Source organism: Euwallacea similis, chromosome 1 (assembly GCF_039881205.1).
Source record: "Euwallacea similis isolate ESF13 chromosome 1, ESF131.1, whole genome shotgun sequence".
Classification (NCBI taxonomy): domain Eukaryota; kingdom Metazoa; phylum Arthropoda; class Insecta; order Coleoptera; family Curculionidae; genus Euwallacea; species Euwallacea similis.
The window spans coordinates 7,996,329-8,021,134 of NC_089609.1; the positions used below are offsets into that span (position 1 = coordinate 7,996,329).

At 34.5% G+C, this 24,806-nt stretch overlaps 5 protein-coding genes across 5 annotated transcripts; 3 read left to right on the forward strand and 2 right to left on the reverse strand.

Annotated features, from left to right (window-relative positions):
- The first annotated feature begins 372 nt into the window (after nt 1-372).
- LOC136408542 (uncharacterized) lies at nt 373-1,772 on the forward strand. Its single transcript, XM_066389587.1, has 3 exons — nt 373-579; nt 637-971; nt 1,550-1,772. Exons 1-3 carry the CDS (start codon nt 540-542, stop codon nt 1,742-1,744), a joined length of 570 nt encoding a protein of 189 aa, XP_066245684.1. The 5' UTR covers nt 373-539; the 3' UTR covers nt 1,745-1,772.
- A 477-nt stretch (nt 1,773-2,249) lies between these two features.
- Nucleotides 2,250-5,685, forward strand: LOC136408366 (uncharacterized). The gene is made up of 5 exons (XM_066389309.1): nt 2,250-2,594; nt 3,297-3,498; nt 3,557-3,740; nt 3,804-3,902; nt 4,550-5,685. Exons 1-5 carry the CDS (start codon nt 2,410-2,412, stop codon nt 5,008-5,010), a joined length of 1,131 nt encoding a protein of 376 aa, XP_066245406.1. The 5' UTR covers nt 2,250-2,409; the 3' UTR covers nt 5,011-5,685.
- Nucleotides 5,686-5,729: 44 nt separating this feature from the next.
- On the reverse strand, nt 5,730-12,130 carry l(3)80Fg (dnaJ homolog subfamily C member 16 l(3)80Fg). The gene is made up of 11 exons (XM_066388869.1): nt 11,836-12,130; nt 10,767-11,027; nt 10,428-10,708; nt 10,076-10,256; nt 9,828-10,014; nt 9,563-9,773; nt 9,165-9,364; nt 8,931-9,103; nt 8,634-8,873; nt 8,340-8,538; nt 5,730-8,259 (listed from the first exon to the last, which is right to left on the reverse strand). The coding sequence occupies exons 1-11, from the start codon at nt 11,997-11,999 to the stop codon at nt 8,050-8,052; spliced, it is 2,307 nt and encodes a 768-aa protein (XP_066244966.1). The 5' UTR covers nt 12,000-12,130; the 3' UTR covers nt 5,730-8,049.
- Nucleotides 12,131-13,173: 1,043 nt separating this feature from the next.
- On the forward strand, nt 13,174-14,262 carry Grx5 (Glutaredoxin 5). The gene has a single exon (XM_066398429.1). It carries the CDS (start codon nt 13,320-13,322, stop codon nt 13,752-13,754), a length of 435 nt encoding a protein of 144 aa, XP_066254526.1. The 5' UTR covers nt 13,174-13,319; the 3' UTR covers nt 13,755-14,262.
- Nucleotides 14,244-24,281, reverse strand: MESR4 (misexpression suppressor of ras 4). Its single transcript, XM_066398418.1, has 12 exons — nt 23,969-24,281; nt 21,844-23,792; nt 20,709-21,486; nt 20,203-20,374; nt 19,102-19,848; nt 18,359-18,840; nt 18,097-18,248; nt 17,731-17,990; nt 16,926-17,084; nt 16,452-16,610; nt 15,926-16,125; nt 14,244-15,702 (listed from the first exon to the last, which is right to left on the reverse strand). The coding sequence occupies exons 2-12, from the start codon at nt 23,762-23,764 to the stop codon at nt 15,576-15,578; spliced, it is 5,157 nt and encodes a 1,718-aa protein (XP_066254515.1). The 5' UTR covers nt 23,765-23,792; nt 23,969-24,281; the 3' UTR covers nt 14,244-15,575.
- Nucleotides 24,282-24,806: the final 525 nt, after the last annotated feature.

Sequence of the window (24,806 nt, forward strand, 5' to 3'; positions counted from 1 at the left end):
CGTATTAACCTTTTTTGGTATTTGTTAGAGTGAGACGGCAAACTGACATTATTGACACTTACTGTGTTTGACATTGACTGCAGTCTGGGAATAGAATAGCTGCAGCTTTTAATTAAAGCAGTTGGGTGTCCCTCTACAGGGTGTTCCAAAATTAATGCTCAATAGTCTACCAGAATATTCTACAACTAAAAATATGATTATATTTTTTCTAAATTAAATATCTTTAATTAATAATCTAACTATTGGCAATAAACCCACACAGATTAATGTTATATCGCCAAATTATTTCGATATACTTATCGTTATATTTCGTAACAATTGTCGATATTTCCAGTATATCTTTGCTAACTTAACCTAACTTCGCTAGGTAGCGTGTGATAGTCGTCAAGACTATATTTTCTGTAGTTTTTAGTTCAATTCCTACTTTGGTGCACTATTTTAGGCAGTAGGTATTATTGTGATAGCAGGAGACAGGAATAGGTACCCGTTGGTTGATGTTAACGTCCAAAGGCATGCTAGAGAATTAGTTCTTTAGAGAAATGTTTCTCTCCAGATTATTCCAGTTAAGTTCATTGAAACGTGAGCATGTTTAATTGCCCTGTATTTCCCATTGTTATTAATAGCAAGACGTTTCAGTGGGATCCCCAGTAATTCAACGATGGCTAACTACTCAGCCCCAGCAAATTTCCAAAATTCAATTAGCCCCCCTGTTGAACCACTGGATCTACCCACAAAACTACCAAATTCAAAGTCCAGTTCCAATAAATAGTCTTATAGACCTTCCCGGTAGTTTATTGAGGGTGCCACCTCACATAGAACCAATTAAAATTAAAAATGAAATAATTGCTCCTAGTACCGAAAATTCAGAAACTCCAAAATTGGCTATTCGAATGATTGTTATAAGAAGAAAGAAAATGAAGAAACACAAGCTTAAGAAATTGCGAAAAAAGATGAAATTTGAGTGGGCAAAGGTGAGTGCTTGCTGTTTCACAAAATGTATGTTTATAATCTGAGGACAGTTTATTTAACCCTTTTGTGAGGTGCCTAAATAGAATATAATATCTCATTTCATTTGCCATTTTGCTCATGTTTGGTTAAATTACCCACTTTCTTTTTGCAAGCCATAAACAACAACACATATATTTTAACCTCACAAAGATATAAGTGCTATATCTGGTCCATGATAGTTTAATGCAGTGCTAAATTATATAACCATGGCAATGAAAGGGCTAAATTACAAATGAATCAATTATGGTATAAAAGGTGCATGTCAGACTAACCATATTTGTATACTAATGATAAAACATTACTTTAAAAAAAATATGGATTTTATGAAGTGTTGCTGTACTGATAAAATGAAGGTTTAACTCATTTGAATGTTCAATAAACATCCTTTAAAGATTTAGTGATGCTGCAGCAGAAGAATAATAAATTGAATATGTCATTCAATTTTGATAAATTATATTTCTTTTATTGAATAACCAATTGAATTCTGGTATTTAGTTCACAAGTAACTCAATTTAATCACACATTGTTTTAAACATACTAGAGAAGACAGAGGAGAGAAATGAAGAAAGAAAAGGCCTTCCAAGCAATTCTTATCAATCAGTGTAAAGAAGCTGAGTCATTTTCTGCTGAGGACTATGTAAACCAGAAACTCGGAAAACTGAATGAAGTAATCATACCAAAATACTGGAAAGGTAAAAAATTGTTTAGAGAGAAAATTGAGTTACCCCCAAAATAACTAATTTGTACTTAATTGTAATAAATGTTTCTATCGATAACTGAACTTTTGGAAAAACATTATTTTTTCCTCCTCTTAGTTGATAAAGTAATTCAAAATAATTGACACTTCATCATGTAACTTTTCCTCTTCTACGTTATGGAGATACCATATATGCAATCCGACGACCCTCATGAGCTTTAATTTTTCTTATGGCTGTTATTGAATCGTTACATTTTTTAATTCGTCTGTTTTCCCCCGATTACGATTTTCCACTCCTATAGTTGATATGCAGAATGAGAAAATTTCGACTGGCGAATCCATCGTGGAAACTACATCTGATCACAGATATGTGGCCCTATCAACTTTGTGGAGTGTATTCATAAGCCCAACATTCATTCTGCGAAGGGCGAAAGAGTGAAGATTTTTCTAAAATTTACATGCTTTGAACGATGTTGTCATTAAAATGCAAAAAACACGAAATGTGAGGTTATAAAATGCATCCTCTGAAGTTTGAAGTATGACAGGCTCTTAAATTCTTTGTTTACAATACGAAAGGTTTTCAATAATATTTTTATAAATAATTAGAGTTTCATAACGAAAATCCAGGGAAAACCGAAAAAACCATTAAAAAATTCGTCTTACCAATATACAGTAAGAAACTTTCATATTGAAACTATATCAATATGAACTTGCTGCGGAATGTCCGGTCCTTTATAACCAGCTATTTTGAGAAAAAGGCACCAACAATAGAGATTGTTGAAGAGGTCGGACTAATTGATATTTATTTCGAAAAGCTCCTAGACATATTTTTGTGGGATGATATAGAAACTTCTTTGCAATTTATGTTGGCAGTCAACTTAATTTTCTTGTAAGTATCCGCAAAAGTAACATTTTTCCAAATAATACATGTCACACTTTTACCTTTTCAAATAGTGTATTTTGTAAAGCACGATCATTAAAAAAAAGCTTAACACATTCATTGCCCAATTAGAATTGTACCATCATACAAGATTCCACATACTTTTTTTGTAATTATTTTGATTTTTTGTGAATAATAACTGTTTAGAGAGAAATTTTATAGCACCTTTTGAATTTGTCCAGCGAATGTATTTATCATTATATCTTAAATAGGCAAAACCACCTCGTAGGCGTTCTCGACATGGTAGCCAAAGTCCAAAAATTACCCCAGAGGCGTTCTGGGCAGTGAATGTGTTAAAGAGACATTGAAAAATCAGAGGCATGCCTGAGTTCAATTAATCTGTTAGTGGGATATTTGATGGTAACCTCTTAATTCAAAGCTATAAACATACAGGTTTCTCCAGTTATCTTCTCAGCCAAAATCAAGAGACATGGAAAATTGTTGTCCTTTAGCTCATCACTTTTGATTATGTACTTTACATAAAACCTTAGGAATCAATTACATTTGACCACAACTTATATGCCCTAAAAATATTTCCAATTATATTTTATCCAGACATAAAGGTCTTCATAGTCTAGATTTTGCAATATTTTAAATTAATTTGAATTTATTATTGGATTGAACACTTTATGGGCACTTTAATTATTGCAGAACTACCCTGCTATACAGACCACACTTCTATGGCTTTATTAGTGTGATTACCTTAGTAGTGTTCATTTATGACTGGATTAAAAGAAGTGATTTGTACATGCAGTATAAGGGGGGATATTCCAACATCTTAAAAAAAATGAGAACTATTCTACATAATATGTTCCACAATATTTGTACTTTAAGGAGAGAAAGCCCAATTTTGGTATGTTTTTTTTATATTTTATATATTTAAACCTTTGATATATGATTCATGTTTTCAGTATTATCCTCCCATGGTTTTACTATTTTGGACCCTGCTCTGGATATCTAAAAATGTTCCTCTTGTAAAATCTGCCTATGCCATTGTTATGTTTTTATTCATTATAAGACAAGTGTGCTTATCAATCCCAAAGCCAATTTTATTGAAAATTGAATCAGTTTTTAATGCATTAGGAACACCAACATGTAAGTGTTATTTCCAACATTAAAACAACAATTAAGAGAGCTAAATAAAACCAGCAATTCTAGATGTTCTTGCTGAAGATGAACTTATTCCGTTTATTCAAGGGAAAGACTTCAACAGACATGATGCAGATGTAGAAAGTGTGTTGACAGATAGAACCGCAGGCAAGTATAATTTATTTAATTTTTCTGAAGCCATGGAAATTTTACATATTTCCGTTGATTTTAAAGTTACATTTGGGTGGTAACAAGGTTGTTAGACTGACTTAAAAAAGATAAAACAGATGCTAAATCGTTTCAATAAAATAAATAACTCTCAAAGAAAATGAAGATGAACGACATGTGGACATATTGTCGAATTATATACATAATAAATATATATAAATACATAATGCGCTATTATGCCCCCCATGTAATTTTGTTTGTGTTGTTATCATTTTCATTTAGACATTTCTCTACCTTGTTTTGATGAAAGTTTTAATTGATCGTAAGTTGAAACGTTAAAATTTTGATTAACAAATGTATTAAAAAGATTAAATTTTTGAGGTGCAAAAGATTAAACATAATCAAAAATATAATCACACTGGCTTAAAACATGCTAAACGATCGTAACGAAGTGGATTTCAAAAAATTTCAAGAGTGACATTGAAATATATTATACATATATATTATAATTATTATGACTCGTGACGACATAGATAATACAGTAAAATTTCCATGGCAAGGCGTTGTAAATAAGAGGTTTTCGAATATTACACATTATGCCGCATTTGAATGCTTTTCTCAATATGTATTATATTTATCTCTCTCAGATTCAGTTACAAATAGCCTAATCAGCGGGATATCCTCAATGCCTTCATACTTGGAGATAGTAGAGAGTCATGAGGAAATCCAAGAAGAAGATTTAATTCCACGACTCACAAGGGCGGGAGTCTTAGTTACACCTGGTGAACTCTCAAGCGATTCTGATTCGGAAAACAAAGATATCAGGTTCGATTCTGACCATTTTAACACAAGTTCATCGGAAGATGATCCTTACTCTAAAGATTTAAACTTTCCAAAAGTAGAGCAATCACCGTTACTACCCAGCAATATTGAAGGTGTTAGTATGATTCGCAGCATGATAAATACAGTGGGGGGAAACCTAGTTGCAAATATGTTTCAATCTACAGTTTACAGTAGACTGCCAGAAACAAAGAAAAGAAATGCCAGTGGCAGTGATAGCGATTTTGAATTGGTGGATGCCAATGAGCTTGATTACGATTCAAAATAAGTAAGATCTCGAGAAAAAAGGTGTCAGGGTTTTATATTTTAATGCAAAGGTTTTGCAGAATTTTCTAATTAATCCAGTCAAATTGGCATTTGAAAAAAGGTGACTCTCTTTGAAGTGACTCCGCTTAAGAGTAATGGTTTTTAATGACTTAAACAGTATCAAAAATGGCAATATAAACTTAATAGGTTCCTAGATATTATAACGCAGGTTGTTTATAATATTTTTCTTTAATTTGCTTTTGTATATGAATGATACAGTAGATGGTAAAAAAAGTCCGGTTAAGCAATATTAACATGAAACAACTCAAATTATGTATATTCTAACTTTCTTAATTTTGAATATTTTATCAAGTATGCTCACTGTGGGAATTCGTGTACGGTACAAAAATGTCAGTATTTTATAATGATATTCCACCATTTTTCTCAAGAAGCATAAAACATGACTCGCCAAATTGCGGGTCTCTTGATCCAATGTTTACGTATTTTTATGTGACTAACTTTCTGTAGAACATTTCAGTTTTATCCTGAATTTTTTGGTGGGTGCCGTCACAATACCCTACCCAAATTTCATGTGTTCCTGAATATTAACGTTTTAGTGAAGTTACCAGTACTTTGACCTAATAACCCCTAAAGAATCAATTTCCCAACGTTTTTTCACTATGGCGCTTATTTCTGAATCACCCTGTATAAATAAAATATGTACAATTAGAACACATAACATATTGAACGACTTTTTATTTAACACAACAGACACGAAAACCGTCCTTATAAACAATAAATAAATATCTCGGCGCGACTATATAGATTTAAAGTTAAAACTTAGGCAACGTCTCAATCTATCAAATGCGGATGAAAAATTGAATGAAGGGACGAAATGCAGTAATTACAAATTGTATTATAGTGTATATTAGGTTGATGCAATATAAACGTTGGAATTTAAGTTGATATTTTTAAACTATTTTTTTAGTTATTCATGACATTTTCAGTGTGGATTTGATGTCGTTTTAAAGCGTGCTATATGCGCTATATTTATAGATATTGAAATGAAGATTTGTAAGAAATACTATAGATTACATTTAAAATGTCTGAACGCGATTTTTGCAATATTTATTTTTACGAGTATAAACTACGCCACTCTGCCACTCAAACTGTCCGAAATATTAACGAAGTATGGGACAAAGGAAGTGTTAACCAACGTACAGTAAAACAATGGTACAATAAGTTTCGCTCCAGCGACACCAATGAGGAAAGATTAGCCACATGATAACGACCAATTGAAAGCATTAATTGAAGCTGATCCTTTCAAAACAAAACGAAAAGTTACACAAGAATTCAACGTTGATCAATCAAACATTTGAAAAAATCGAGAAGACGAAAAAGCTCGATAAGCAGCTACCTCATGAGCTGAATGAAAATTAAAAAATTCGTCGTTTGAACTTTCATCAAATCATCTTCATCGCAATAAAAACGAACCGTTTCTCAATCAGATTGTGACTTATGAATGAAAAATGGATTTCATACGACAACTGGCGAGGTTCTGTTCAGTGGGTGGATCGCAATGATGCCCCGCGGCACTTCCCAAAGCCAAATTTGCACTCCAAAAAGGTATGGTGACCGTTTGGCGGTAGCGGGTGGTTTGATCCACCACAGTTTCTTAAATTTTGGCGAGACGATAACGACAGAAAAGTGCTGCCAATGACTCGACACCATGCACGAGAAATTACGGTACATGAATCCAGCGTTGATCAATAGAAAGGGCCTAGTACTGCTTCACAACAATACTCGACTCCATGTTTTAACGATCGCTCGGCAAAAGCTTCACGACCTGGGCTATGAAACCCTTGAACACCCGTCCTCTCACTAACTGATTATCTTTTTTATAAAGCATTTGGATAACTCCCTTCAGAACAGATGCTTCAAAAATCTAGATGAGGTCAAAAATGCCTTCAATGAATTCGTTGATTCCAAAACCCCGGACTTCTACACTATTGGCATAAGAAATCTGACAGCCTAAATTGTATTAAGTCAAATGGTTACTTTAATTAATAAACTTAATTTTTAGTTGAGTAATATCAATTTAAAATTAAAGTTTTAAATCTGACATGTATATTGCGTCAACCTAATAATTGAAAAATGAGTATTTGCTGTAGTAAAATTTTACCCACTCTGAAACTAATTTGTTTTGTAAGCTAAATTTTCTACAAATGTGCGAAAAAGTTACAAATAAGGGAGGGTTAAAATTTATAATGCATACAAAACAAAATTGTATGCGTCACCGTTAAAAATGTTTGTGGGCAGTTAGGAAGCCGTGTTTTTACCGTACGAGTACACTTTGTTCTAGTACGGTGATATTTAATTAAACTTACAGGAGGCAACATAAACTTAACATGAACCTGCTTGTAGGAAAATATAATAACGAACACGTACGAAAGTGTCTACCGCATTCGATTGGTGATCGTACTAACTCCTGTTCTCGTTTGTTTAACTACAATATGCGTGCGGTAACGTATTATTTTCCACATTTGTTGGATAAATACTTGTTCCCTCTATGGCTCAAACTTCGTCTTAAAACATAATTAATACTCTTCATAATGAGTAAATCACTAGAAAACAATGTCGTAACATAATTTCGATATTGAAAAAATCCATTAATGATATTTAACAGGTGCATATTTGCCTATAACATTTTTTTTTGTAATTTTTGATTAATATTCTTAAGCTATCTATATTTTAACAATAATTTAATTACCTAAATTAACCGAGATACAAATTCTAATAAAAATTATCAGTAGAATATTTTGATATTTAATAATCCGTCTTGAATGAAAACGTGTGTAAATACGCGTCGCATGAAGCTGCATCATCATTTACAATACATTGTGTTCTTGATTTATCGCCAAATCAATGCAATTATCAAACGCTGATCCACTACGACCGTAAAGAAATAAAATAAAACAAACGCGATTCTAGAAAGTTCTGGACTTTTGTTCGATAAAATGATTTATAGATCAATGCCCAACTATGGGCTATTAGCATACTATTACTTAATAGGAAATTCCGGCCAGTAATTGATGTGGTATCTTTGAGTGGTGCCTTCAAAGAGACGATCTAACCAAATGGACAAATCATCTAAAAGGTTCTTTTGGAGGAGAATTTCTTCTGACTCGGATTCGGAGTCTTCAGAATTGAATCCTATAAATGCACCGCTTTCGCAGTCTTTTTGGTTCGTCTTTATGCCAACTTTCATTTGCTGTTAGGAACATAATAATTTAATTTGAAAAAATAATATTCTTTCTATCTTCATTTCATCTTCCAACGTATGAAACTTACCTTTTGCTTACTTTCTGTATGCTTTGCATGGAACATGCAGAAATATTTTCTATGTCCATTTAATGACAATACAGTCCCAACACAATTTCTTGGATTTATATTTAGGTTTCTTTCTTCAAACAAAGATAGCTGTAATAATTCCTTATACCAACTTAAGCCTCTTTCAATATACATGAAGGCAAAATTAAGCGTCTTATTTCTGGAACAAGAACAAGGTGTTGAGGATTATGTGCATCTAATTTTCAGATGGTTTCAAATGCAAATAAAATACATCAAAAATTGTAATTTACGTACTTGCGATAGGGCCACACGGCCCGATGAAAAGGAGGAACCAGTTGCTGCCTAGATTGCATATCCAAAATCAATAAAATTGTTCTGCAGCCTGGTTTTAATAACCTCACCAACCCATTATACTTTTCAGACCTCAATTCGTGCAGTCTTAACTCGGGTTGGTACGGAGGATTCGTGTTATTATTGTTGTTACCAGACTCTTGGTTAGCTTTCATTTGTTTGATGGTTTTCTCTTCTCTTTCACTAAAAGATTTTGAAGATCTAATAAGAATGTAACATTAAATAGATTGTCAAACTTACACAAGATGAGCCATAAAATAGCCTATACTCAAAATAAACGAAATGGTCCCAATAATTGATAGCACCGGTAAAACCTGCTTTTTGTCAAGATTGTCATAAAGATAATCTACAAATTGCGACATTCGCAAGAAGATCCTTTTAAGAAGACTTACAGCATGCTCGTCAAATAAGTCCTAAAATTGAGATTAACTTAGATCTTTAAAGAAATTTCTCGCTTGATGAAATTTAACTTACAGTGACGTATGCCTCATATGGGAAAGTTTCAGTTGATTTCAACAGTCTCAAGATCGTTTCGGCTAGCTTTTCATGGCTGTTGTTTAGGTTAGTTAAACTATCAAGTTCCCACTTAACCGGTGCCCATTCGTATTTTATCCGAGACGTGTCTAGTCTCCAAAACACTACTATTCGCAGTAATGGTTCTACATATTCACCATCTGCAAAAAGTTTTCAAACTGGGGAAAAATTGATTATACAAGGTGCCCATAACTCGAGTCAATCGTTGGAATCTCGGCTATTTTAAGAGCTACAGAGTTGGTTGAAGTAAAGGTAAAGTAACGCAATTTATCATTTGATAGGAAAAGATTTTCAAATTGACAGTGTTTCCAATATAGTAACATAATCTACTAAGTTACCTTGTTTAAGGGCATTTATAAATGTTGCCTGCCTCTTGTGATACATATAGGCGAAACGAACTTTTTCACCGCTATATGGAAAATCTTTTGCATACTGCCTAAATGTTTGCCTATGAGGATCATGAACTGTTGAATCATCTGTTACCAATGCAACACATATCTTCATTTTAGGCTTGTTCCATGCACAAGGACATAGTTCATCCAATACACCCTAAAATTTTAGATACGTATTTTTTGTCAGAAAATGAAATGCTTTAAAACATACCTGGGATGACAGCCTTGGAAGTGCCAAATATTGGTTTGAAGAAATGATATTGTGCAATGTTGACGAAGGTATATCTTTCATTGTTACACTGGCCACTGGGAAGGATATATTCTCATTAAATATGAGCACTGTATCCATGTCTGTTGGCACTTTATATTTACTATGAATGATGCCAGTTTCAGCCATTCTACCTCAAAGAAATCCATATTACTTTAATTATGAAACACAAGTCAGGCTAAGAGTCTTACCCAAAAGCTACTCTATTTCGAAAATGGAATGCTGTAACCAAATAGCGTAACCTAATATTTACTTTATGTGGCAGTATCAAGCCTCTAACTCTATTGTCTGTCCATCCATTGAGAAATTCATTTAAATTATCTTCACCAACTTTAGAAACCAACTTATAAGGAAACTTGCTTTTCATAAATTCTGTAAAATTAAAATAATTAATAATTAATAAAATAAATTAATAAAAAAAAGGCCAAAAAATGTTATTTTTAGGCAATTTTTGAATATTTTTCTGATGTGTAAAAGGAAAATAGGTAAAGAAAATAAAAATTCTATGGCATATCTTTTTGCAAATAAAATGTGAATATTTACCAATAATTTTTGGAATATTAGAGATTCCCTCCTTGTAAACGTAGGATCGACCATCAATAAGAAAAACTAAAGATGGTACTGATGGCACATTTAATCGCCTACTCAAATTTGGCTCCCTGGCTGAGTGTACTGTCACAAAATCAATGCCCAACGGCCCCAAATTCTCGCTTAATTTGCGGCAATGAGGTGCCGACAATAAACATGAAAAACACCAATCTGTGTAGAAGAAGAGCAGATATGGGTTCTTTTCACTTCTGGGTAAAATTACATTATCATAATGTCTAGAACAAGTAATAACTCTAATATCCCATGCAACAACAACTTACAGCAGACCTTCACCTGGTAGTTATTGATAATTTGTGGAAAAAAGTTATGTCATTTTCCTGAAAATTAAAATGAGCTCCCTGAGGCCCAAACATGTCATCAAATGGATTCTGGGTGAAAAATGCTTGACGCTCAGGCCTTTTATAAAAGCCATCTTCAGTAATCCCCTTCTTGTCATATAATGAACGCCTTTCTGGATCAGAAAGAAGTTCATATGCCTGCTTAATTTCTACAAACCTCTCTTCGGCTTGTGGTGATTTAGATTTGTCAGGATGCCTGCAGTAAACAAAAAAAAATTAAGTAATTAGAATAAGCCTTATTGTTTAAAATTTTTAAAAAATTTACCCATCCAAGTAGCTAAAATGGATAATATGCCTATAAAATAACTTTATATACTGTAAATACCAGGCAATAGCTTAGTACAATTATATCACCTGACCAATAGAAATATAAAATTATCTAAAATAAGTGTGGCACCAGAGCCATAAAAAAAGAAGTGTATATATGTGAAAGAATATAGAGAGAGAAATAGAAGAATATATATGTGTAAGGCCTGGGCTATAAGGAGGTTTTCATAAACCAAATGAGTATGTGGTTAGCTTAATTGTGTGTAATGTCTAGTTACTCAGCTCCACACATTTTAAATCTGCAATAAACAAACATTCTAAAATTCACTTGTGTCCAAGTTAACTTTGGCAACTTTGTAAAAACTTAAGTCTGATCTTAAATTGCAATTTGGCATATTATATTCCATTACTTATCTGTCAAAAAATGTGAATTAAGTAATAGAACCCTGAATTAGAAAAATTGTTATCCACAATATCTAAGCAACCGCAAACTTGGCAACATTGCTGTTAACATCACAGGCTGGGGATCACAAATGAATTCCCTGTAAAAAATTTGGTAACTTTTACTGAGACCACTCTTGAACAATCTAACCATTCCGAGAATATTGGCACTCTGCAGCTTCCTTCAGGAATGCCGAGAAACACCAAATTGACTACATTACAAAATAGTTTAAAACATAAACCAAAGCCAGAAGAGTTGCATGACGCAGAGGTTTAATATAATATTAACAACATACCATTCTTTAGCTAGTTGTATATAAGCTCGCCTGATCTCTTGTTGAGAGGCCCTAGGATGTACACCCAAAATTGTGTAGGGGTTACCTAATTCTCCTAAAACGCACAGAAACAGGATAAATGGGAGACTGACGATTCGTAGAACACAGAAGGAGTCCCATTTCATCTTATTTTTCTCTAGTAACACCTAATCCTCTAACTATAGGAAAATGAATAATCTTTAATAGTTGAGGACATTATTGATTTTTTACTTTTCAGACCAGAAGCCAAAAACAAGGTTAGGTGTGCAGGACTGCCAACTTCTGAATTGGAATTTAGAGCAGTGGTGTAGGATTAATAAATATCGCCCAAAGGCCAGTTTTGGATAAAAAATAATGGATATATATTTTTTTATCTATGAGATTGTTCATTATTTTAGTTTGTGTTTCTTTTATATGTATTGTGATTATTTTATGTTATTCAAGGTTAGAAATGTATATTTTCTAGTCGGGGACCAAATAACTCAAACGGTTCCTGTCACTTGTAGAGCCACTTCGCTCACACATTTGATGAGTGTCGAGCGGAGTCCGATTTACATTTGCATTATTTTCCTGTTCAATTTACAGAAGCGCTAATAGTAGACCCCAGATGGGTAAAACCAGCAAGAAAACATGCCATATATAGGCATATAGGTCAGAACCCTTTGCCCATATCTATGATGGGTTTTGAGGATCCTGAATTCGTTTTGTTCCCTATTAAAAGGAACATCATCGTAAAATTGTAAAATGCCATCACAATTTAATGCTTTTTTATCGCTCTAGTTGACAGCCCTAAGCTTGACGCGCAACCAAGGACCTTCAAGCTTATGGATAAAGATATAAAAAGACTACCGACAATGTTGAAGATTTCCCCGGGACCGAGTATACTTTCGTTTACTCTGGCATTTCTGGTCATATTCCGCATCATTGACCTCGCTAATTGGAACAATCCAATGAAAAGTTCCCCGTGACTTACAGACGTCGAAGTGGATTAGTAACTGTTCGATTAGATGAAAGAAATAACTCTATAACTGTGAATGAACATTTTGGAACCTAAATTGAAGTTGTTCAGTTACTTTGAGAAGTAAATCCTCAGATTTTAGCTCCAATTATGAGGTTCAAATATTACAACCTTAGATTGTTTCTATTTGTCATGGTGACTGATGCAACTAACAGATCAAAGGTCAAAGCGCTCTTCCGTCCAACGTTGCGACGTCACTGCTTGTTAATATGGTTGCCATGTTTCTACGTCGAGGAAAGACAAATAAAAAATCAGCTGTTTCTATATTTGGCATATTATCTATTATTCATAGATATAACTTGGGTTAGAAGTTGTGTGTATTCCCTTCAGACTTAATGAACTTTAATATTTCAATTTTGTAAACAAACATATAGTGGGTACATTTTCCTACACGTTTAGTTCATCGGCCCAACTATAACCTCTAAGGCAAATACCTACCACCGCAATCATGAACATCCTCACCAAAAGCCGAAATCTTATGGTTACCGGACTAAGCGTGAAACGATTAATTGCCTCAAAGTCCTCAGACGAAATCAAGAAACTAGTCAGTCACAACAAAGTAGTCGTTTTTATGAAAGGTGTACCTGAACAACCTCAATGTGGATTTAGCAATGCTGTGGTACAAATTTTAAGGATGCACGGGGTACCATATGAGTCCCACAATGTACTTGCAGATGAATCTCTTAGGCAAGGTATTAAAGAGTACTCAAATTGGCCTACAATTCCACAAGTGTTTATCAATGGGGAATTTGTGGGCGGATGTGACATTATGCTGCAGTTGCATCAGTCAGGAGATCTCATTGAAGAACTGGAAAAAGTTGGTATTAAAAGTGCCTTGTTAGATAAATCAGAGGAGAATAAGACAGACAATGTAAAAAAATAGTTCAACAAATACTTATTTATAATTTTGTAAATATTAGAGTGAAGTTACCAATATTAGTCCTTTAATTATAGTTCACAAAATGATAGGTAAAAGCATGCATAAAAGCATTATCTTTGCTTAATCAACTATTATTTTACTTTTTGGACATGGTTAGTGTATGTAAAAATCAGAAGCGTCAAGTAAATAGATTTCACTGTTTTTTTTAAATTTATATGTTTACCTACAGACTGGTGTTGTTAAATCAAATAGATTCAAAGATTTGCTGCTTAACTCTTTTGCAAAGACAATTAGTGTATACAGTATATTTTACAACCAAAAATAAAGTTCAAATTCATAGAAGCAAAAATCAACATTTCCACTTTTGAAATTAAGAACTCCATTGAACCACAAATTTTTTCTTACATTAAATTAAAATGTCCCATACTTCTTAAAATACCTACTTATTATATAAATATCTGTAGGACAGTTGAGCACAAAACAAATTGACAATTTCCTTTTTTTGTTCACATTTATTAATGAGTAGGAATATAATTAACAATAATCAATTAAATAAAATTTAAGTTTTAAAAAAATGTCCAATTATCCAAGTTAGGTGAAAATAAATCACGTCATTATATCATCACGTCATAAATTACAAACTAATAGCTTTCTATTTACAAAAGTTTTATACACTAGTTTGGCAGATTATTTATATTGGAGAAATGTACACTAACTAGGTTTTTATAATTAAAAAAACTTTACACACCGTAACAACAATTACGCAACGTAAAATGAACTAGTTAGTAGAGTTGTATGTGAATTGTACAGGTACTGCAAAGGGGTAGGTATAGTTTTTACTAAATATTGGACTCAAAGCCAAAAGGATTTGAAAAGAGCTTACTTCAAAACTTAATAGATTAAATTACAGCTTAGAAACTTCATGCATATTTCTTAGCTTCAAGATCATTGTCCGTTTAGGAAATTGATTAATTATCCCTTAAAAACTGTTCACTAGTAGGTCATGGAAATTGTATGCTCCCCACATACTATATACCTACCTACATATACCAATCTCAGATTTGGCAAAATATGGAAGTCGTCAAGGGCAAAACGACTAATGACGTCTGGCGATTTGCTTTCGAGATTGGCACTTTTGGTTACATCAGAAGTACATTTCAACTTGCTTATTTGACAGGGGTTGCACATTCCATATAGGAATGCCTTTTGCTCTAACTTTAACCATTCGGAAGTTATAGCCATGGTAAGTATCATATTTCAAATATCATTATTTCGAAACCAATTGGAATATGATATTTTTTATACGAAATATTGCTAGCATTTTGAATCAAATCCAAGAATTTAATAATAAAGAAGTTCTTGGCATCTACCTTCAATGTAACCAGAATGTTGCCATCTTGAAAATATTTTAGACGAGTTGCCCTCATCGCTTTACACATTTCCAACTTTTGAATCTTCAAATACTTCTTATTTATAATTCTTCCATAATGGATCATGCATTTCCTGAAGGATCATCATATATACCTCACATCACAATTACTGCATGAAAAAAATTAGCCTTTAGGCAAGTCCTTATATTTTTACATCTCCACTAACTTTTCAATTGTACTCGGTATAATGAACACAGTTGCACGAAAATGTCTCTAAGCTTCCAGGAAAGAACTGCTTAAGTACATGCAATGACGCATAACATGGTCGAATAATGTAAAATCCCCCTCAAGCTTTAAGGCCATCAAAAACATTACAACTTCAAAGAATGTATTCGTAAAATAAATGGAGATATTAAAGATTGAAGAAAATAACAAATAATTAAATTAATTTTTTTTAAGACAGAAGACGTTGTTGCTTCTTTTTCCTACAATCCGGGCAGAACCACTGACCTTTCGGAGGAACCATTATGCCCACGCACTCGAAATGAAACCATTCGATTTCGCAATCATTAGAATCACATCTGAAAAAGAAAAATCGAGAATTTCAAGTGGTACGTGATTCAAAAAACCAGGAAATATAATGTTTTGTCACCCCTTTCATATATGAAATCACTCTACATTTTTGTCAAAATTGTAAAAAATCACTTGTGTCGTCAAAAACCACTGTGGCAACGTGAAAGTACCTTTTGTATTGTTTTTTTGGTCAAATTTAATTGCAAATTAAACGTTTATGTAGGACCTTACCCGATCATCTCCGAAACTTCATCGTAAGGGCACCTACAGTAACAGTACAACTGAGGCTGAGGTGGCCCTGCTGCGACTTGAGGCTGATAAGCCGGAAAATTGTCGACATCCGATTCGTTGGAGTCAGACCCGCTGTCTTCATTCGTTGGAGGTGGTCGCGGACGTCGAGGTGCCGGTAAACGTATAGGAGGTATTGGCGGCTAAAGGAATTACAGAATATATGTTTTAAACAGCCACACTCATTTTTAAACTTAGCGAAGCTAAAATACCTTGCCTGACTTTGATTAATTTTAATCCTTCCTCAAAGGGAATAAAGTTCCTATTTTACTTTTATGAACCATTTCAGTCCAATTTGATTCACATTTATGAACACTTTTGCGGTAAATACCGCTGTAATATTTTGTAATTTTTATACTGGAGGTTAACTATTATTTAACAATTACTAATAAATACGGCACTTCGTTGATTTTAGGCTCTCTTAGCCACTTCAAGCTTATGTGAATGATCAAATGTGTCCAATACTTACTCTTCGTCGATTCTTTTCTGAGTGGCGATTCTTGGGTAATTTTAAGGTTATTGGTTCAACTGTGGGGGTGCGAGGTGACGTTATCACCGGAGATGACTGAACTGACGTCTTAATGGTAATTGGCGGAACCAGCTTTGGGGAGGGCGGCGCAGGAATCGTCTAAATGATATATTTTTAATACAAGGAGATTTTTGAAAAGAGGAATTGTTTTTAATTTTTCCGTGAGTAATTTTTTTGCCTTTAGTGAGAAATTGGAACCAAATTTTCTAGGAGTGGTTATTAACAGCTACAAAAATTTGTTCTAATATTTCACGCTGTGATTTCGCAAAAGTAATAAATTTTCTTTTTTTTAAATAAAACGTTACCACTCGTTAGTTCCACAAGGAAGGGGAAAAATGTTTATTTTTTTAAGTCTTATTTGGTGGTAGAAGAAATTCCCAAAATAAGCAAAGACTACAAAATTCAATTACTTACTCTATTGATTTCCACTTTGGTCCGTTTCACAGACTGAGACTTGTCCCCATCCTCGTCGCTCGAGTATCCATAAAATTTGTTTGGTACTCTACGACGTTTAGAAGCTCGCACACTTTTGTCTGACGCATTCGATTCCTGACGAGTCAACGTTGAAGTATCCTGTAAATACATAGTTAAAATCATGATCTAGACTACTTCGTATGGGTCAGTTTTCTACATTACTGCCTTATTTGAGTTTGAAGATATTGTGGGTAATATTTTACACTTTAAACAAATCAATAACTCTAATGTACCAGATTAGACCTGCTCACATAGAGACAACAAGGAGCAATATTTGTTTTGACATTCTTTGACATAGGCCCTGTATTTCGATATTATAATGAGTAGTTTCGTGCGCAAGAACATGAATGTGAGAAAAAGTTCTTGGCATATCCACAAAAGGAATCTAGCGGCCAAATAGAATTGGAAAATGGATGTTAGGCGATGCGATGACACTTATTTCTACTTATTGATGTCTTCAGACATACGTGTGTGCAAAATAAATAAGTGCACTCAATTAGAATTGTCTTTGGAAAGAATTGAGACTTTGTAAAAAAACGTCAAGGAAATGCCTATTGATCGTGATAAGCAAACAAGTTTTTCATCTTTATTAACCTATTGAATTAGAAAGGCAACAAGTGAATCGTAATGTATCACGCGATGGTCAATATTTAATTTCCCCCTATTAGGATACAATATACTACAGAACATACTAAGAAACTTGACACTGGATGTTGCTTCAGTATGAACAAATCCAAGAGCTTACCGTGAATGTCGGTAGGGGCGGCGTCTGTAAGACTGTAACCGGCGAATTTCTCATAAGTGAAAGGGTAATTGGTGCCACTGTTGGCGTCTGACTCTCCATTTGATGGAATTGTTGGTAGTACGGCACAGTTGGCGGCGGGGCAGGCACTATGGACTCCGCATTTATTATCGCAGCACAATAGGTCCTCGCTTCCAGAGCTGCTTTTTTCTCGCTTTTTCGTTTCTTGCGCTTTTTACTTTTTTTCTTCTTTTTGGGAACGCCTGAAAAAAATTTGGGCATAATAACATATTTCCCACGAAATAACCAAATAAAAATTAAAGAAAAGTTGTAAATTAACAGCTACATTATTCTTTATCTATAACTAACTTGGTTCTGCATCCATGGTTCCTTCAGGAGGCGTAGGAGGCCGACTAGTGCTTTCGATGAAAGAACCGTTCGGCACCATGTTAGGTCCCATTTCGGCCAAAAGTTGAGCACGTTTTTCCTCTAGGATTTTCTTTGCAAATTTCTGTGGTTCTCTGTAAGAAAAAAAATTCCGAGTCGAATCATGTAAGGGTTAAAGAATATACTGAAATTCTTTTTTAATGAATCAGAATCAAATGTGGTATCAAATCATGTAAATCCCCACCTGTCATAAAACTCCTCATCTGTTTCACTTTCAGTGGTCTCTAAGTCAGACTCCTTAATTGGCATTTCCGTTGCATCGGATTGGTTGATCACCGAAACGTCTTCCTTGGGCTGTTCCGATATTTCTCCCTTCTTATCCAACGCCTTATTTCTCTCTTTTCGCTTTAGTCTCCGTTGCTGCTGCCTCTTCCTGCCCTCTTCAGTTGAACTGTCTGAATTAGAACTATTGGAACTAGAACTGGAACTTCCCGAACTGCTATCCGAACATGAACAACTGGAGCCACATTCGCAGCTTGAATCGCTACCGCTACTTGACGAACTGCTGGAGTTTGTGCGCTTTCTTGGAGAGTTGGCTTTGGTAACATCTGATACATAGTCAAGTGGAGGAGGCACTGCGGATACAGGCTTAACGGTATTGTCTTCCTCATCCCCTTTCTGGAAGCAGTAGTCGTGGTCTACGCTTTCGGCAGATTCCAGGGAAGGCTGTATAGATACAGCAATGCGTTAATAAAATTGTAAAACTTAATGTTATAGATTTAAAGTTTGTGCCTTAGGTTTTGAATAATTTGAAAGATCTTACAGAATGTATTTGATGTTTTCTAATTGTGGTTATTTCAAATTATTAATATATCTAAGGAATTAATCAAATAAAGTTGGTCAAAAGTCTAGATGTGTTTAAATACCGAATATTGAAAGAATAAATTTTGTAACATACGATAATACTTCATGATTTCGCCAACTAACCTTAACCTCAATTAGAGCATCCGGTGGCTGTAAAGCCGTTTCAGGGTTAGCACTATAATCATGGTCCCTCAACGCCACCTCCAAGCTAATCCCTTCTTCAACCACGGGTATGGGAATATCTGGAACATACGTCTTATCCTCTCGTATATCTGGTTCCCCTATAAGCATATGATCCATTTTTTCTTTGTTGGCTTGATAAGTCTTGAAATTGTCCCATATATCTTGCATCACCGATGACGTGTCTTCTGGAGGGGGCTGATCGTTATTCTCAGGCTCAAGAGCACTTTGCTCGGGAATGGAATTGTCATTCAATGCTAAAATTTGTGATTGCTCTTCTTCAGGTAATGTCTCTGTTATTGGAATATCCCGAGTAGTATCTAGGTTATTGTCAATAGTTTCTACTTTTTCGTCAAGCTTCTCCGCGTCGCTCTCAGTATCACTGCTGTCACTTTCGGAGAGATTAAGTTCGGGCAAATCGTAGACGTCTACTTTTTGCTTAACAAGTTTCGAAGCTTCCTCGTTTTCAGCAGTTTCCTCGGATTGTTTATTAGTGTCATTCTTTTCGCCCTCTTCCTCTTGTAATTCGGGATCTACTTTAATCTCTTCTTCATGAACTTGAATGTCTTCGGGAGGGTCAGTGTGTCGCTTTAGATGTTTGAGCATCAGTTTTTTCGAAATAAAACTATCCGTGCAGTCTTCCCATGTACAGGGGTGCTTCTTTTCGTATGTGTGCAATCTCTTGTGTACCTAAGAAAATAATAATTAGTGATCCAAGAAAGAAAAAAAAAACTGAATTCTTGTAATGGCTATTTTCAGTGGTACATTAAAAATTATTTATAATTTAGGTCGGAAGGAAGTACTATTTGAAAAAAATTATAGTTGTTTCAAGAAAATAACAATAATTTTTTTAAATAAAATTAATCTAAATTTAAAAAAAGAAAAAAAGGCTTTCTGTCAAATAACAGAGACATTCAATTATTTTGTTTAATTTTTAAAATCATTGACAATAGTTTCGCAGCTTTGACCTTTTTTCATGTAGTGCTCTGTGTGCTAAATGCTCTTGGTACTTAAATAACTAATTATACCTACTTAATTACTTACTTTTAAAGAAACTGCCCGCGAAAATGATAAATTGCATTCCTCGCAAAGAAATGAAGGTGGGGGGACGCAAAAGTGATATACATGGGGCCACTTTTTTTGGAGACATTTCTTACAAAGGACGCTCTCAGTTCCATGCTTCCAAAACAAGTGTCTTGTAATATCCGGTTTATTTCTAGAGAAAGAAGAACATAAGTTTAAGAACAACTGGAAATAATAAGCAGAGAAGATACATAGATGATCCTAACATATTCTGCCGATTTACCGCAGTGTATTTTACCTTTCGTAAAAATTGATATAAAAGCTCTAATCAACAAATCGTAAAATTGCTCTGTTGAACTGCAACTTGTTCTTAATCCATCTGATAAGAAGAAACATTACTATTAAATTAATTTCATATGTAATAAAGAGGAGAAATTAACATAAGTCAAAGGATAAAACTGTGTTTTAAAAACGGTTATTTGGCAAATATTGACCCATTGACCAAGCGTTTAAACCGATAAGCTTACCTATAGGCAATTCCACACCTATAACAAAAGTGATGTAACTTATGCTTCCATACATGGTTAGATAGTTTATTCTGATTATGACACATCTCTAAGCAAACATCACAGATATTGTGCTTCTTCCTCAAGTGCACCATAAGCCTAAAGGATGAAGGTAGGTCGTCACTAACGCACATACAGCATCGAAAAAGAAGATCACAGTCTAAAACGTACACCCCTGGGCACAGGTGACATATCAGTTCACTATAACTATAAAAGTTGCTTTTGCACATGATGCACAAGAGCAAGTTTTTGGAATGGAATTTGCGATTGTGCAGATACAGTTCTTTATGAACCATTGTGCTGTAGTAACACTGAAAGCACTCGAAGACATGTGAAAAGGTGATGGCTTCCTGAGAGAATCCTGATTCTAAGTTGAAATATTCAGTCTCTAGTTCATCCAAGGAATCTTTTATTACAATATTAAAGCTTTCAGGTATAAGTTCCTCTTCTGTTATGCTTTTGTTTATGGCGGAGTATCGATGCTCAGTGATGGCGTGGAGGCCCAGCTGCTTGCCATTTACTGCTATTCGGCGGGCATGGTTGCAGTAAATGCAGGTGGGAACAGTTGCTTGGAGGCATTTTTGTAGTAAAATTCTGATATCCATTTTATCTAAAGGCTGGTCCAGCTCAATTTCAACAACTGGTATTTCTGGACCGGCTACATTGTACTCAGGAATAACAGGTAACTTATGTTCTTCATGCAAAATGTTTTCCAGGTTTTCTTGACTATCTTCAACTTCTGGAAATAAATCATTTTTGTAAGAAAGGTTAGCGGAAAGTCTATAAAAAGAAATCAAGCATTCACATAGAAATGGGAAAAGGATGTTGGAAATTTACTTATTTGATTCATCAGGTATGTTTATCCACAAAGTAGGTAAACACAAGTTGTGCTTTGTTTTTTCAAAAACATACTCACATGTAAGTGTAACCAAGAGAAGATAGAGGAAAAAAAGGAGAAACTTGCCGCGACTGTTGAAATCATTACCCTTATATGTAAATATTAAAACTTATTTACAGCCTAGGCAATAATAGCAAAATTAATAGTTCTACTAAACTGTGATTTTAATTGAATTAATTATAAAAAAATGCAGTTTACCTGCATCGAGACCTGTATCATCTACTGGTTCATCATCTCCTGGATCACTTGCTAGAGGCCCATTTTCATTTTCACTAGCTATATTATCGACATCTTGTAATGACATCTTATCACTGTCATCACTATCTTCTGGATTGTCTGTATATATTCCAGGTTTAGGCAACTTTAGAGACAATTTTGGCACTTTCCGTGTTTCAACAGGCTCTTCGATATATGTTGAAAAATCCTCTGTTCTCTCCAAAGCATCCATAGACACATCCATAGAGTGATCCTGCTCCTGGCTGTCTTCACAATTACCTGAAAAGCCTAGAGTATCATGTTCATGTGAATCTGCTTTGTTAATATTTGAATTGCCATTTTGTTCAGTGTCTATGGTATTTTGCATATTGGCACCATACTCTTCACTTTTACTACTGCAGCTGTCACTATCTGAATTATTTGACAAATCCATCTCAGTTTCTTCTGGTTTCACATTGTTGTGAGCTACCTGTTCAGGTGCAGCTTTTGCATCTTCAGCTAACCTTGAATTCTCAAGGGAAGTTTTATTGCGACTTTTATCATCACAGATGTAATCCTCACTTTCAGTTCTACATTTATCATGAGGGGATTTTGTTTGATTAATATCATTAGACCCTGCTCCAAAATCTCCAGTCACATGACATTCGGGAGGAATAACTTGTTTAACTTGCTTTGGCTTGCTTTTTGCCACAGGCTTTGTGCACTTATGATAGAAAAAGTCATCTCTTTCATTGAATTCCTGATTGCACTCGCAACAAACTAAATAACATGCTTCATTATAAGTATTATAAAAATCCTCTAATGTGTTTTTAGTGCCAGGTTCAATATTGTGCCTTGACTCAATGTGCTGGCATAAATCTTCTAACACAGAAAACATACCCAAACAATACAAGCATATATAGCGCTTGTGAAACTCCAACATGTGTATATACAAATTCCAGTTTTCATAATAAGTGCCACATGCGGAGCATAAAAAAACCTTTCTTGTTAATTTAAATCCTGATACATTTCCATTTTCGTTACATTTTTCTGAATGTTGAATGGCAGTGCACTGTAAAAAGTGGTCTTGCAGAGACAACAATGTTTCAAAACCCGATTTGCTACATTTTGGGCATTTAAATTGAATTGCTGGCTGAAGACCTAAATATTGGGCATATTCTGTTAATTTTGGTTTGGCATTAATTGAAGGTTTTAAGGTACTATTGCAAGTAGTTTCACAAGTCAAAGTCTCACAAGTGTTTGGCTGATGCAGTTGCGATAGCTCAAATAGAGACTGCTGAAAATATGGATTTGAGTGAGCTATAAATTCTTGGTTGATTTGCACTACATTGTCTGACTGGGACACATTACACTCTAACTCAGGTTCACTAATCACTTCTTCACTATTTACACTGAAGTTCTCACTAGTTTGCGTGTTTTCACTTGACAAAATCCCTGGACACTCTTGAGGTACCTCACTTGGAAGTAATGACAGTGGTGTCCTCTCATCACTTCCATCTTCTGGAGGCTCACACTCATTGCAAACTTGTTCACTATTTGTCTCACATCTGAGAGGGGACATAAAGGCATTTGAAACAGTTTGGTGAGGGGACACTATGTCACTTTCGTTTGCAACTAGCATACTACTTTTCTTAAGTCTTCTGATTTGGCTTTTAGCCTTAGTTCTTCTTTTTGGTTTAGGGACACTTTCATCAATAACCAAGGCATCACTTTCTGAGCTGTCTTTCTCCAAGCCATCTCTGGTGTTTTCTCCATTTACTTGAAGAGAATGTATAGTCTGATTGTTTTCATTATTTTCAGTCACAAGGTCATCTGGAAAATTGGCCATTGTCGGGAGTTCAGGTCCACTTTTAATGTACTTAGATGACAAATTAGGAAAGGAAACATCCAACCCATGTTCCATGCCGAAATATGGAGTTTCTTTAGGACTCCTGAAATGCAATTAAATACGATTTAGGATAAAATCTTAACTGCTTTGTTAGCTGAAAGACATCCTTTTCTGTTACTGAAGTACCCATAAGAACATACAATATCTATGATTTGATAACATTGCACAAATTTTAAATTAAGGCGTAGTTAATTGACTAGGAAAATATCACCCACTTACTAGCATATTTTGTAATCAACGTTCCGCATCTGAAAATAAATGTTTCCACAAATTTTCTTGAAGCATCTTTGGCGGAATTCGATTTGTTCTTTACGAGGTTAACAATAAAATGGCGCTTCCTGTACGAGCAGTGGCAGTCGGCATTTCCGCAGGCAGGGAGGGCTTAAACTCCGTTTTATTGGCATGAGAATCGTTTAATTGCCTGAATTATACAAGGAGGGAAAATATCGCAATTGTTAGGCCCTTGATAGGATGCTGAAGTTGTCCAAACGTTACATTATGAAACAAGTACCTCCATCTTTCCATTGTTTGTCTTAGGGATTTCGGAGAAATGTCGATATTGCTATCTCAACATATCGATACAGTTATCGATATTCGATTCGATTCCTCGAATCACTGTATCGATATTGAAACCTAACCACCGCCATCATTTAGGCAAACGTTTTTGTCGTGGTATTTCGGACACATCAGGCTTTGACTTAATACACAGTAGTCTTCTGTTCAAATAATGAGAACAATTTAATTTTGTGGAATGCCGGTAATTGATTTGAACAGGCCGAAAATGCCTGGTTACCGTTCTCATCGATTACTTAACTCATTTACTGTTTCTGCAAATTTCAGCAATTTTCGATATCGACAATTTTACCCTGTTCTACTTACCCTGTTGTAATCTAAGAAGTCCGAAAAAAAATCACTATGAACATGTTTAATTGACAAATAACGATGATACGACGAGGTGAAGTGCTTCTCTTACATACGTATTCATTGATCAAAAAATATACAGATCATTTGAAGAATTTTTTGAAACTATTTGCTTTCGAACCAGCTACTCCAGAAT